General features: G+C 63.6%; 1 protein-coding gene across 2 annotated transcripts; it reads left to right on the forward strand.

Annotated features, from left to right (window-relative positions):
• The first annotated feature begins 551 nt into the window (after positions 1 to 551).
• Positions 552 to 13037, forward strand: KIF3C (kinesin family member 3C). Of its 2 annotated transcripts, none has more exons than XM_082757274.1 (8): positions 552 to 2058; positions 5752 to 5853; positions 5976 to 6098; positions 6299 to 6417; positions 8039 to 8194; positions 8379 to 8487; positions 9304 to 9479; positions 10311 to 13037. In XM_082757274.1, the coding sequence occupies exons 1-8, from the start codon at positions 622 to 624 to the stop codon at positions 10402 to 10404; spliced, it is 2316 nt and encodes a 771-aa protein (XP_082613400.1). In that variant the 5' UTR covers positions 552 to 621; the 3' UTR covers positions 10405 to 13037. The 2 variants fall into 2 exon arrangements, with proteins under 2 accessions (XP_082613400.1, XP_082613401.1); XM_082757275.1 differs by having other exon boundaries at positions 8039 to 8155.
• The last annotated feature ends 348 nt before the right edge of the window (positions 13038 to 13385 follow it).

The raw sequence follows: 13385 nt of genomic DNA on the forward strand, positions 1-13385 counted from the left end.
ACCCCCCAAATCCCCCAAATCCCCCAAATCCCCCTTTTCCCCCCCATTCCCCCCCTCCCCTCCCCGCAGGGCGTCCCCCCCCAGCGCGCCCCCGCACCTGCGCGCCCCCGCTCCCGCTCCGCCAATGAGCCGCGCGCCCTCCCCCTTCCCCCCCCCATCCCCTCCCCCTTCCCCTCCCCATCCCCTCCCCCTTTTTTCCCTTCCCTTCCCCACCTCCCGGCCCCGCCCGGCCCCGCGCCGCCGCCGCCGCCGCCGCCGCCGCCGCCGCCGCCGCCCCTCGCCCGCCCCCGGCCCCGGGGCCGCGGCTGGCAGCGGCTGGGGCGGGCAGCGGCGGGGCTGAACGGGGCCAAACGGGGCCAAACGGGGCTGAACGCCACCAAACGGGCCCCAACGGGGCCGAACGGGGCCGAACGCGGACAAACGGGGCCGAACGGGGGCTGAACGGAGCTGAACGGGACCGAACGGCACCGAACGGGGCTGAACGCAGCCAAACGGGGCCAAACGTCACCAAACGGGGCCAAACGTCACCAAACGGGACTGAACGCGGCCGAACGGGGCTGAACGCGGCCGAACGGGGCTGAACGGGGCCGAACGGGGCTGAACGGGGCCGAACGGGGCACCATGGCCGGCAGGACCCGCGGTGGTGGCGGCGGTGGTGGCGGCGGTGGCGGCGAGGCGCTGCGGGTGGTGGCGCGGTGCCGTCCGCTGAGCCGCCGGGAGGAGGCTGCGGGCTGCGAGCGCATCGTGGAGCTGGAGCCCGGCTTGGGCCGCGTGAGCATCCGCAACCCGCGCGCGGCGCCCGGCGAGCCGCCCAAGACCTTCACGTTCGACGCCGTCTACGACGCCGGGGCGCGGCAGGCCGAGCTGTACGACGAGAGCGTGCGGCCGCTGGTGGACGCGGTGCTGCGGGGCTTCAACGGCACCGTGCTGGCCTACGGGCAGACGGGCACCGGTAAGACCTACACCATGCAGGGCTCGTGGGCCGAGCCGGAGAAGCGCGGCGTCATCCCCAGCGCCTTCGAGCACATCTTCACGCACATCTCGCGCTCGCAGAACCAGCAGTACCTGGTGCGCGCCTCCTACCTGGAGATCTACCAGGAGGAGATCCGCGACCTGCTGGCCAAGGACCCCGGCAAGAAGCTGGAGCTGAAGGAGAGCCCCGAGACGGGGGTGTACATCAAGGACCTCTCCTCCTTCGTCACCAAGAACGTCAAGGAGATCGAGCACGTGATGAACCTGGGCAGCCAGGCGCGCGCCGTGGGCAGCACCAACATGAACGAGTACAGCTCGCGCTCCCACGCCATCTTCCTCATCACCGTGGAGTGCAGCGAGACGGGGCCGGACGGCGAGGAGCACATCCGAGTGGGCAAGCTCAACCTGGTGGACCTGGCCGGCAGCGAGCGCCAGGGCAAAATGGGAGCCCACGGCGAGCGCCCCAAGGAGGCCTCCAAGATCAACCTCTCCCTCTCCGCCCTGGGCAACGTCATCTCCGCCCTCGTGGACGGCCGCAGCACGCACATCCCCTACAGGGACTCCAAGCTCACCCGCCTGCTGCAGGACTCCCTGGGGGGCAACGCCAAGACCATCATGGTGGCCACCCTGGGCCCGGCCTCGCACAGCTACGACGAGAGCCTCTCCACCCTCAGGTTCGCCAACAGGGCCAAGAACATCAAGAACAAGCCCCGGGTGAACGAGGACCCCAAGGACACGTTGCTGCGGGAGTTTCAGGAGGAGATCGTCCGGCTGAAGGCCCAGCTGGAGAAACGCGGCATGTTGGGCAAGAAGAGGAGAAGGAGCAGCCGGAGGAAGAAGGCGGTGGACGGAGAAAGCGCCACGGAGAACGAAGGGGAGGACGAGAACGAGGACGGCCTGGAGAAGAACATGGAGAACTACCTGAAGGAGCAGAAGGAGAGGCTGGAGGAGGAGAAGGCCGCCATCCAGGACGACCACAGCCTGGTGAGCGAGGAGAAGCAGAAGCTGCTGGAGGAGAAGGAGAAGATGATAGAGGACCTGCGGAAGGAGCAGGAGGCCACGGAGCTGCTGGCCACCAAGTACAAGGTACGGGGTCGCCACGTGGGGGGCGCGCGTGAGCGGTGCTGGGCTGCGGCTGGCGTTGCTTGTGGGCATTTGTGGGGTGTCCAAGTTGGGTGTCCTGAGTTGGGTGTCCCAAGCTGTGTGTCCATTCTGGGTGTCCAAATTGGGTGTCCCAAGTTGCGTATCCCAAGTTGGGTGTCCATGCTGGGTGTCCAAGTTGGGTTCCCCAGCAATGTGCCCAAACTGGGTGCCCAAGGGGACCCCAATGCCCCTGGGGCGGTGGTGGGCAGGGGTTGCCCTCAGGCACGGACCCTCATGGGACCATTTTGTGGGTGCTGCTGGGGGCGCGGGGCCACCCGTCCGGGCCCGCTGGTGGCACGAGCGCGCCGTGCTCCGCGCCGACCCTCGGCACAACAAAGCAGCTCGTGGCGGGTGGGGGAGATGCTGCAGATCCGTTCCCACCACCCTGAGGTGGCCCCGGGAACATGCCCAGGGCCGGGGCTGGGGCTCTGCCAGCTTGGGGATGCTCAGGGATTTAGGGCTGAGCGTGAAAGGGGTGGCAGCAGCCCCAGCCCAGCCCTGTGGCCATGCTGCAGCACCGGCAGCACCCCTGGGTCCCCCTCCTGCTCCTGCTCCCGGCCCTGCTGCGGTGATGCCGGCACCACCGGCCCTGTCTCAGCCTCTCGGGGCTGCTGCGGGCCCCGCCTGGGTGCAGGGATGGGATGAAGGCAGCCCCTGGATGCGGGTGCCGAGGCGGGGAAGGAGCCTGGGTGCTGAGCCACGGCACCACCGCCCTGTGTCAACAGCGTCACGCCTGGCTGGGGATCCGGGGGATTTGGGGAGGGGCTGTCCCCGTTGTCCCCGTGCCACCCCTGTGCCCAGCTCAGCGCCTGCTGCAACCCCAGCGCTCGGTGCTGAGCCCCCGGGGCTGCTTGTGGCAGGTTCCCGGGGTGGCTTTGATGTCTGCTCCTCCACGACCTGTGGGACACGGGTGTGCTGGGGGGCTCACAGGAGCCGGGGGGAGCCCCTTCCCTTGTTCCCTGCTGGGGCAGAGCTCCGGGCAGGTGCTGGGCTCCCCGTTACACCCTGGTGCCAGAGGGGTCCCCGCCATGCAGGGATGGGCACCCCTGTGTCACCGGGGGCACACGGCCGTGCGCACGGGTGTGTGACATGGCCAGCACTGCCCGGTCACCTGCAGGGCACGGGGACCCACGGGCTCACACAGGGGGGGTCAGAGCTTTTAGGGCCATCCTGGCGCTGGCCGTGGCCCTCTCGGGGCTGGGGGCTCACGGGGCTGGGTGCCGGGCACGGGGGCTGCGTCCTGCAGCGGTGCCGTGCCGCAGGCTCCCTCTGGCAGCCTCCCCGTGGTGTCTCCTTGTCCGGCGTGGTGCAGTGGGGTCTGGCTCGGGGCCACGGCGTGCCCTGTAATTGCTGAGTAACGAGGCAGGGCCGGAGGCCAGGATGATGCTGCAGCCCCTTCGGTGGCCTCCGCAGCCTCCAGCCTGGGGTGGGGGGGGGGGACCCAATTCAGCATCACCCCGCGGGGGAAAAACCATCCCTGGCTGGCAGCGGAGGGGCAGAGCCTCCTGCGGTGCCCTCCCCGATGGGCTCGGGGGGGGTTTTCCTGGTTTCAGTGGTGTGGAAAGATGCAGTGGGCAGCACGGCACAGCCCCTCGTGGGCGCTTTGTCCCCGCAGCTGCAGCGGGGTTGGCACAAAGGCAGCCCCTGTGCTTTGGGGGTGGGGGGGGACACACTGGCACGCGTGGGAGCGAGCACGGGGCACGCAGGGCACCCTGCCCACCCGTGGGCGACGCAGCCAACCTCTCCCCTCCCCAGGTTGTGGGGTCAGGGAAGCAGTTGCCAGCACGGATGAGCCAAGGGCTTGAGCCACGGGGGGGGTGTCAGAGCCACGCAGCACGTGGGGAGGTGCGGGTGCCCCGCGGGGAGCTCAGGTGCTGCAAATTTGAGCAATAACAGGCAAATTCCCACATATAAAGCGGGGCACATCCACCAGGTGAATCCTGCAGCCACGGGGCAGTGGGGTCAGCGCTGTGATCCCACTCAGGGCACGGAGTTATCCGGGGGCAGGAGCAGGCTGCAGCGAGAGGCTTAGAGTTCAGCCGTATTAAGGGAGGCTGCGAGTCCTCCCTGCTGCAGTAAATAAACACTCTGGGGACACAGCACCGGGACTGAAACACCCTTTTGTGCAGCAGCAGCAGGGAATAAACCCTGGCAGGGGGGACAGGAGCACCCCTGGCAGCAAGGACCTGCGATGCGTCGTGCCTGGTCCCAGTCTCTCCACCCCGGGGGCTCCCCAGCGTCCCCGTGGCGCGGTGTCGGGTGCTGCAGGAGCCCGTGAAATGCTGGGAAGGGAAAAAAATAGGGGAAAAAAACAGGGATTGAGCAGTTCTGCCCCAGAAACCTGCGTGCCCGGGGAGATGCCGGTCCCCTTCGCGTGGCGTCACCGCCCTCGTGCCTCACAGTTGCTTGGAGACGGCGGCGAGGGGGGTCCCGGGGGGCTGGGGGGGCGCAGCCTTTGTCACGGCCGCTCACACGAGTGTGCAAATGTTGTGCGGGGGGTAAACGGGAGGGCACGCGTGCACAAGCGCCGGCACACGTGGGTGTGTGCAGAAGAGTGTGCAAAGGGTGTGTGTGTGTGTGCACAGCGTGGTGACGGGGAGCCCCTGGCCCTGGGGAGGTGATGGGAAGCACAACTGGGATGGGATGGGATAAATGGGATGGAAGGGGATGGGGTGGGGTTGAAGGGATAGGATGGGATAGGATGGGGATATGGGATGGGGATATGGGATGGGATGGGGTGAGGTGAGGTGGGATGGGATGGATGGAATAGGATGGCATGGATGGGGTGGGGTGGGTTTGGAGGGTTAGGATGGGATGGGATGGACAGAATAGGATGGGATGGGTTGGGTGGGTTTGGAGGGATGGGGTGTGTGGGATGGGGTAGGATAGGATGGAAGGGATAAGATGGGATGGAGTGGATGGGATGGATAGGGTTTGGGGGTCAGGATGAGACTATCCCAAGGGAAATGGAGCTGGATGCCCAGCTCTGTGCCTGGAGCGAGGAGCTCAGATCCTGCCCCAGGACCCGCTACACCCCAGTGTTTCCAGCTGCTCTGAGCACTGCAGGACCCAAACTGTGCTCGTGGTGCTCGGCTCAGCCCGGCCGGCACATCCACAGCACCCCAGGGCTCGCAGCTGGGCAGAAGGAAGCGGGATTGAAGCAGCCCTGGCCTCGTGCCCGTCCCCTCCCCGTGTCCCTGCATCCCGTGGACGGGCACCGCTGCGGCTGGGCACCCTGGGGATGGGTGCCGGGGGTGCCGAGCTCCTTCCCCGGGGTGCTCGGGCTGCAGGTGGCCCAGCTTTGTTTAACGAGGGTCAGCCCAATTAGCAGAGCGTGGCAGGGCAGGTCACGGAGCCACGAAATGCCATGGGTTGGAGGAGTCCGTGCAGCACCACCCCAAAACCAGACCCTACATCTGAGAGCGTTGTCCCAGCACTGCTCGAACCCCGGCCGCTCCGTGCCGTGCCCACGTCCCTGGGGAGCCCACCCCTGGGTGCAGAACCTCTCCCCAACCCCCCCGACCCTCCCTGTCCCAGCTCCGTGCCGTCCCCTCGGGTCCTGGCGCTGTCCCCAGAGCTCAGTGCCTGCCCCTCCTGGAGATCCACTGACCCCCACCCCATTTTGTGCCCCCCCAGGCCATGGAGAGCAAGCTGCTGATCGGCGGCAGGACCATCATGGACCACACCAACGAGCAGCAGAAGATGCTGGAGCTGAAGCGGCAGGAGATCGCCGAGCAGGTACCGCAGGACCCGTGTGGGGACCGTCCCTGGGGCTGGGGGGGCAGCGTGCCTATGGGGTGGGGGTTTGGGGCCGTGCCCGAGCCAGCCCTCAGCCTCTCTCCCCCCCTCCCCGGCCGCAGAAACGCCGTGAGAGGGAGATGCAGCAGGAGATGGTGCTGCGGGACGAGGAGACCATGGAGCTGCGGGAGACGTACACATCGCTGCAGCAGGAGGTGGAGATCAAAACCAAGAAGCTGAAGAAGGTGAGAAACCTTTGGGGGGGGGGACACCCAGACGTGCCCTCGGTGCTTATCTCAAGGGGGGTACGTCCTATATCCACCCTGCCCTGTCTGTGTCCCCCCCCCCTGGGACCTGCTGGCCTGGAGGAGGCTCCGAGCATGGTCCCGGGGGGGAATCACTGTGCCAGGGGCTGGGGGCTGATGGTGTCCCCCCCCCAACCCAGCTGTACGCCAAGCTGCAGGCGGTGAAGGCGGAGATCCAGGACCAGCACGACGAGTACATCCGCGTGCGGCAGGACCTGGAGGAGGCGCAGAACGAGCAGACGCGGGAGCTGAAGCTCAAGTAGGTGGCCCCAAGCCCATGGGGGGCACAGAGCACGGCCCCCCCCCATTAGCAGCAGCAGTTTGGGTGTGCACGGTGACAGGACTGGGTGTCACGGGCACCCCTGGGTGCCACCCCCCCTGCGCTCCACTCGTGCCCCTGGGTGGGTGCAACGAGGTGCAGGGGCCCCCGGTTCCCTCCCGAGCACCTCGGAAGCACAGGTCCAGCCCCCAGCACCCCCGGTGGGTCTGTTTTCACTGCAAGCAATTATTTGATTCAATATCTTAAAATAACAGCCCAGACACGTATAAATATTTCAGCGTTTTCATGATGAAATATTCAGGGTTTTACTCCGAGCAGAATCTCATTTCAGTTTTACCACCCGGCCTTTTGAAGGTGATTAAAACATTTTAAGAGCCTGCAGACTCATGTCGGCAATTCATCTACTCGGAACGGCCTTGTGCAGCTTCCCGATTTACCCCAAAACCAACGTGGGAAAACAAAAATTCCCTCTGGGGTCAATTGGATGCAGTTTCGGCCCGCATCTCGCCTGGGGAAGCTTCGCTGCTGTGACAGCGTGGCCGCTTCGGCTTCCCATCCTCCGAAGGGATTTTCAAAATGAATTAAGGCTTTAAAAAAAAAAAAAAAAAAAAGGAAAAAAAAAAAAAAAAAGTGACAAGAATAATCCGGGGCTGAGAGGAAATGCTCTTAGCGGGGCTGGCGGGACGCCGGCAGGGGGCTGTAATCCCGACCTGCCCCACAGCTGGGGGGGTGCAGGGGGCAGCGAGTGCTGCAAGAGGGCCTGAGGGGGGGACAGAGGGGTTGGGGAGAGCAGCTGGCTCCTGGCTGGGTTTGGGGAGCCCCCGGGGGGTTTCTGGTGCATCCATGAGCTGCAGGGGCTCGGCAGTGGGGGCTGTGCTGCAGACTGCGTGTTGCAAACTGCACGGTGCAGGCTGCTTTGCACATCGTGCACTGCAAGCTGCACGGTGCAAATTGCACGTTGCAAACTGCACGTTGCAGGCTGCTTTGCAATCTGTGCGTTGCAAACTGCATGTTGCAAACTGTGTGTTGCAAGTTGAACCTTGCAGACTGCACTCAACATGGGCATTGCAAATTGTGCGTTGCAGGCTGCACGTTGCAAACTGCGTGTTGCAGGCTGCCTTGCAAACTGTGGATCACAACCTGCATTGCAACCTGCACATTGCAGGCTGCCTTGCAAATCTGTGCTGCCAACTGCATGTTGCAGACCGTGCGTTGCAAACTGCACATTGCAGGCTTCCTTGTAAATGGTGCGTTGCAAATTGCACGATGCAAACTGCACATTGCAGACTGTGCATTGCAGACCGTGCATTGCAGACCGTGCCTGGGGACCCGCAGGGGAGCAGGCGGTGGGGTTTTGGCCCCGAGGCAGCGCTCAGAGCTGACGATGTTTCCTCCACTCCTCTCTGAATGACAGTCTTCCTCTGCCCTTTCTCTCCTGCCTCGCCCACCCCTGCTGGATCCAACCCTGGCGGACCCTCTCTGCCCCTATGTGCCCCCCGTGTCCTCCCCTGCCCTGCTCCCCTTGCTCCCCATCTCTGCTCTCCCTCCTGTCCCCGTAACCCCTTCCTCTCCTTCTCCTCCTGCCCTGTGCCTCGTGCAGGTACCTGATCATCGAGAACTTCATCCCTCCGGAGGAGAAGAACAAGATCGTCAACCGCCTCTACTTCGACTGCGAGGAGGACCAGTGGAAGTTCCAGCCGCTGGTGCCGGCCGGCGGGTGCGTGCGGCTCCCCGCCAGCTGGGGCGAGGAGCGGGGGTGAGCTGGGCCCGGCGGTGCCACCGCTGTGGGTTGGGGACACGGGGACACGACGGAGGCGCCGCGGGTGGGAGCCTCCCCTCCGCCCGCTGGGGTCCGTCCTGCGCTCGGGGCCGTGCCCGGCGCGGTTCTGGCAGCGTTTGTGCTGTGTGAGGGACCCTCCTCGCCTGGTTTCCCTTTTCAGAAGCAGCAGCCAGATGAAGAAGAGGCCCACGTCTGCCGTGGGGTACAAGAGGCCCATCAGCCAGTACGCCCGCGTGGCCATGGCCATGGGCTCGCATCCGCGCTACCGGGTAAGGGGGGAAACGGGGGGCGCAGGGGGGAGAGGGCGTCCCTGGGTGGGTGGGGGGATGGATGGATGGATAAAGGGATGGGTGGATGGGTGGATGGGTTGATAAATTGGGTGTGTCAGTGGATGGATGGATGGATGGATGGAGCAATGGAAGAATGGATGGATAGGAGGAGGGAGGGAGGGAGGAAAGGAGAGATGGATGGAGAGATGGATGGATGGATGGATGGATGGATGAAGGGAAGGAAGGAAGGATGGATGGAATGGCACTGGGATAGATGAACAGAGAGACAGACCTATGTAGAAGGGGACGGGTGGAGGGATGAATGGAAAGAATTGCATTGACAGATGAATGGAAAGACGTTCAATGAGATGGAGGGATTTTAGTGAGATGGATCAATGGACAAGTGGAGAAAATAACATTAGGATGAGGTGGTGGCTAGTAAGAACTGTATTGGAGTGGATGGATGGATGGACGGACAGACGGATGGCTGGCTGACAGCTCCAGACACCTGGAGAGAGGATGGAGTAAATAAGACTTGATGACTTGAGGTACTTGAGATAAAGCTCCCAGCTTTGAGAGCCTTGGCCCCAATTTTCTGGGTCGGTGGCCGTGCCTGTCAGCCAGTCCTTGAGCTCCTGGCTCACTGCCTCTGCTGGCTCCTGCCACTAGGGCACAGCAGCAGCCAGGAGAGGGTCCCTGTTCCCCGTGGGCATTCAGCTTTGCTCAGCAATTCGGACCTGCCCGAGGTGCTGCCTCGCTGCTTTGCCACGCGGTGACTCCCTGCGTTGTCTCTCCCTCCTCCCTGTCCTGCTGCAGGCTGAGAACATCATGTTCTTGGAGCTGGACGTCTCCCCTCCGGCCGTGTTCGAGTTTGAGCGGAGCAGGGACCCGGCCGAGCAGGACCCGAGGGCTCTGCACCTGGAGAGGCTGATGCACCTCGACAGCCTCCTGGAGCGGCCGGCGGCCTCCCGCGTGAGGAAATCCCGCTCCTGGTGAGTGCAGGGGATGCGCCGAGTGGGGCAGCACTGGCTGAGAGGGAGCTGCAAAGCCGAGGGCACGGGGCAGCCTGGAAATGTTTCCTGTCTCCTGTTGGAGGCAGGTTTTGGGGGGTCCAAGGGGAGCCCAACACCTAATCCACCTCCACCCTGCTGCCCCGCGGGGCTTCCTAGGCTCCCTGTTGCTTTGGGGCTTAAAACTAGCTGTGAATTGGTGGTGTGTAATAATAATTAAAAACGTGGATAATGTTGTTTTTGTAATGGGTGTTAAATGGGAAGGCTCTGGGAGACCTCACAGCAGCCTGCCCATGCCTGAAGGGGCTGCAGGAGAGACAGGGAGGGACTCTGTAAGGGGTATAGGGACAGGACAAGGGGGAATGGGCTTTAAACTCAAAGAAGGCAGGGTTAGGTTAGACATTAGGAGGAAATCCTTCCCTCTGAGGGCAGCGAGGCCTGGTGCAGGCTGCCCCAGGAGCTGGGGGTGCCCCATCCCTGGGGGTGCCCAAGGCCAGGCTGGATGGGGCTGGGGGCAGCCTGGGCTGGGGGCAGGGGTCGTGCCCATGGCAGGGGTGGCACTGGGGGGGGCTCTGAGGGCCCCGACAGCGCAAACTATTCCAGGATTCTGTGAATCTATGAAAAAATAGGATGATGACAGCAACACATCATCGCGCACACACCCCCAGGATGACCACAGTGCTGTCCAGCGCTGGGTGTCCTCGGGCGCTGCCCACGTGGGAAATCGCAGAGAAAACAGCAGGGTCTGGGGGAGGAGACGGGGAAAGAGGAAGCAGAAGGGAGACGGTTTTCAGCTCGTGCCACCCCCTCCAGGTGCCAGACGCCGCGGTCGCTGCCGTCCTCCACCACGCACGTCGCCCTCGCCGCCGGGTCCCCGCGCGCCTCCACGACACCGGCGCAGGAGTGACCGCTCCGAGCCCCTGCCCCGCGAGGACTGAGCCCGTCGGCGGCTGCCTCCAGCGCCGGGGCCAAGGAACGGCCCCGCCGGCAGCACCTCCACCGCCGGCAGCACCTCCACCGCTCCCCGTTCGTCTTTTGTCTTCAGCTACTTCGGTGTGCGCCTGTGTTTGTGTGAGACGCTCAGTGAGCAGCCCCCCCCGCCCCGGGGCGATGGGAGCTGCCCCCTTCCTTTTTTCCTTCCTCCCCCTCACCCCCCCGCCTTCCCTAGTCTGGATCTGTCACTTTATTTATTTAACGTATTTATTTATGGAGTGGTTGGTGAGCAGAGTCAGGAGGTGCGGTGGCGCTGCGGGACGCCCGAGGCTGGCACCGCGCGGGTCCCTTCGCTGGGACGTGGGGCCCCGAGCCCCCTGAGCCCCCCACCCCACAGCCCCTGAAGGCTTTGGCACGGGGCAAGGCAGCTCCGGACCCTCCCTGCTGCGCTCACCAGATCCCACGGAGCTTGCCCTACGGTCTGTGCTGCGGCTCGTGGCAACGTCTGCAAGGTTTTGGAGACATCCCGGTGGCAGACCCTTACCCTGGGCTTGCTGGAGACCACGGGGGACTCACTGGTGGCAGTGACGATGTCTTGCTGACTTCTGCACGTGGCTGTCCCTCCACGCTGCCAGCTCCATCCACCACGAGGGCCTGCGAGCTGCCCAAAGGGCCTCTGGAGGTGGCTGCCCCGGTCCTGCGTGGCCATCTGACACCCGGCTTGCTCCAGGCCCTGACCGTGCACGTGTGTAGCTGCAGAGCAAGGACAGGAGGTGGGGAGCTCCGTCCCCTTCCACCCAAGGAGCCACGTAGTCTGAGGAGCAGTTATTGCCTGAGTGAAACCCACACTACAATTTCCATCTTTTCTGACAACGAAAGGCAACGCGGCACAAAATGGTGATGCCTGGAGGAGTGACCTCAGCACAGCTCTCCTCTGGGCTGGAAACGCTGCGCTGGGGGCTGGGGAACGCTTCTGGTCGCCCTGTGGGTGGTGGAGGGAGAGCTGATGGATGTGAGATGTGTAATGGGTGTGAGCAGCAAGCAGCAGGGCTCTTCTGCCCGGCACAGCAATCAGAAACCCATCCCAGGCAGCAGCACACGGCATTGCCAGGGTGTCACTCGGTGTCCCCAAATGGTTCAGCTTGGTGTGGAGGTGAACCCTCAGCTACAGCTGCTTGGGACCAAGTGCCACCTCTCGGGAGAGGCCCCACAGCCGCTCGGCCAGGCTGGGGTGCACGAACCTTCGTGCTCTTCCCCTGACCCATCCTCTGCTGTGGGGCCTTCTCCCGCTCCCCCGTGGCACTGTCCTGCTTTGTGTCAACTGCTCCGTGCTTCTGCTGCCATCCTCCCTTCTCCACCTGTGTCCCATGGAGCCCCTCGGGGGTCTTGGCCCCTCTCTGCCAGCCCGCAGGGTTATTTTTGGGGAAGCTGAGAAGGGTGGCGAGTCCTGGCTCCTGCAGGTGCCCGTGGTATTCAGAAGAGCCACACGATGCTGCCTGGGGCAGGGTGAAATGCCTGCTTTCTGCCTGAATACAAACTTGCCCTGAAAGTTTGGATAGGAATTGAGCAGCAAAGGCTGCACCATTGGGTAGGGAAAAAAATCCCAGGGAGGGGAGCGAGCGCGTGGTGCTGCTGAGCGCAGGGCAGGGCGCACAAGGAAGGGGCTTTGGTGGTGGAAGATGGGTCCCTGGGTCTCTCCCGTGGCTGGTGGCGAGTTCTTCAGCCCGCTGACAGCACCGTGGCGGGGTGGAGAAGCAGTGGATGGAGCCCCAGCTCCACCTTCCATTTCCAGGATGGCCTCGGGGAGCACAAAGGTCGGGAAGCAGAGACGCAAGAAAGGAAGAAGCTGTCTGCACGGCATCCTGCGGGGATGTTTTCTCTTCCCTTCTTCCTTGCCTTCCAGCTGCCCCAAGTTCATTTTCAGCCAGGTCGGTGGCTCCTTGAGACCCGAGGTGGGGAACCAGGGCACAGCAGGCGAGGTCGGGGGCTGCCGGCTCATTGCTGACCCCAACCATGGCACATCGTGAGGCCGGTGGGAAGCCTGAGGAGCATCTTCCTTGGGGGGCTGACCCGTGGGCTCCCCCTGCACCCCAGGGCCCCCCACAGCACCCACTGGGCCTCGGCAGGATGGGTCCGGTGGGACGGGGCTCACCGTGGGCTCTGCCCGGGGACCCCCAGCATCCCGGCGAGCTGGTGGCAGGGGCCAGCAACGTGCTGCCACCCACAGGCTCCATCACCTGGCCTGGCTTGGCTCCTGGCGTGGCTTCTGGAGCATATCTGTCATGGGACAGTCCCCGTGTCCCCATCCAGGGCTGCCGGCCCCACGGCTGCTCGCCAAAACGCCTCCAGGCCGCGGGCCGTGGGCCGGGGACGCTGCTGCCCCTGCCTTGCAAGGCCGGGCCGGGCCGCTCGCAGCCTCCCTGCATCGCTGCAACAAGCTGGGGTGTATATTTGTACCGTTCCTTGTTCTTTGTACGTCGGTGCGTGTGTATTTACATAGGGATGTGTGTAGGCGTGTGTGGGTGCGCGCGTGTGTAGCCAAGGGATCTCTTCACCTTCGATGTGCGTGTGAGTACAGGGGCAAGTTCCAGAGGGGGGCAGTGGGCTGGGGTGGGGCCCTTTTTTTTTTTTTTTTTAATTTTAATTGGTTATTTAGTTATTTTTGGTTTCAGGTTTGGACTTTATTTTTTTGCAAGGGGTGGGCTGGGGTCTGTTTCGGATTGATTGACAAGGTGAGGGCCTTGATTAGGACCAAATTTTTGTGCCTGTTGCTATGGTGACCTATTTAGAAATCAAAAGTTTACTGTACGGTGGCCCATCCTTGTCACTCTATACATAATGAATATACGGGACATATTATAAATATATATATATTATACATACTGTATGGAGAGAGGTCACAGATCTCACACCCCCTCTGGCTTTGGATGGACACCTCTTCAATATTCTGTAATG

This window comes from Aythya marila, assembly GCF_965140915.1.
Source record: "Aythya marila genome assembly, chromosome: 3".
NCBI classification, from domain to species: Eukaryota; Metazoa; Chordata; class Aves; order Anseriformes; family Anatidae; genus Aythya; species Aythya marila.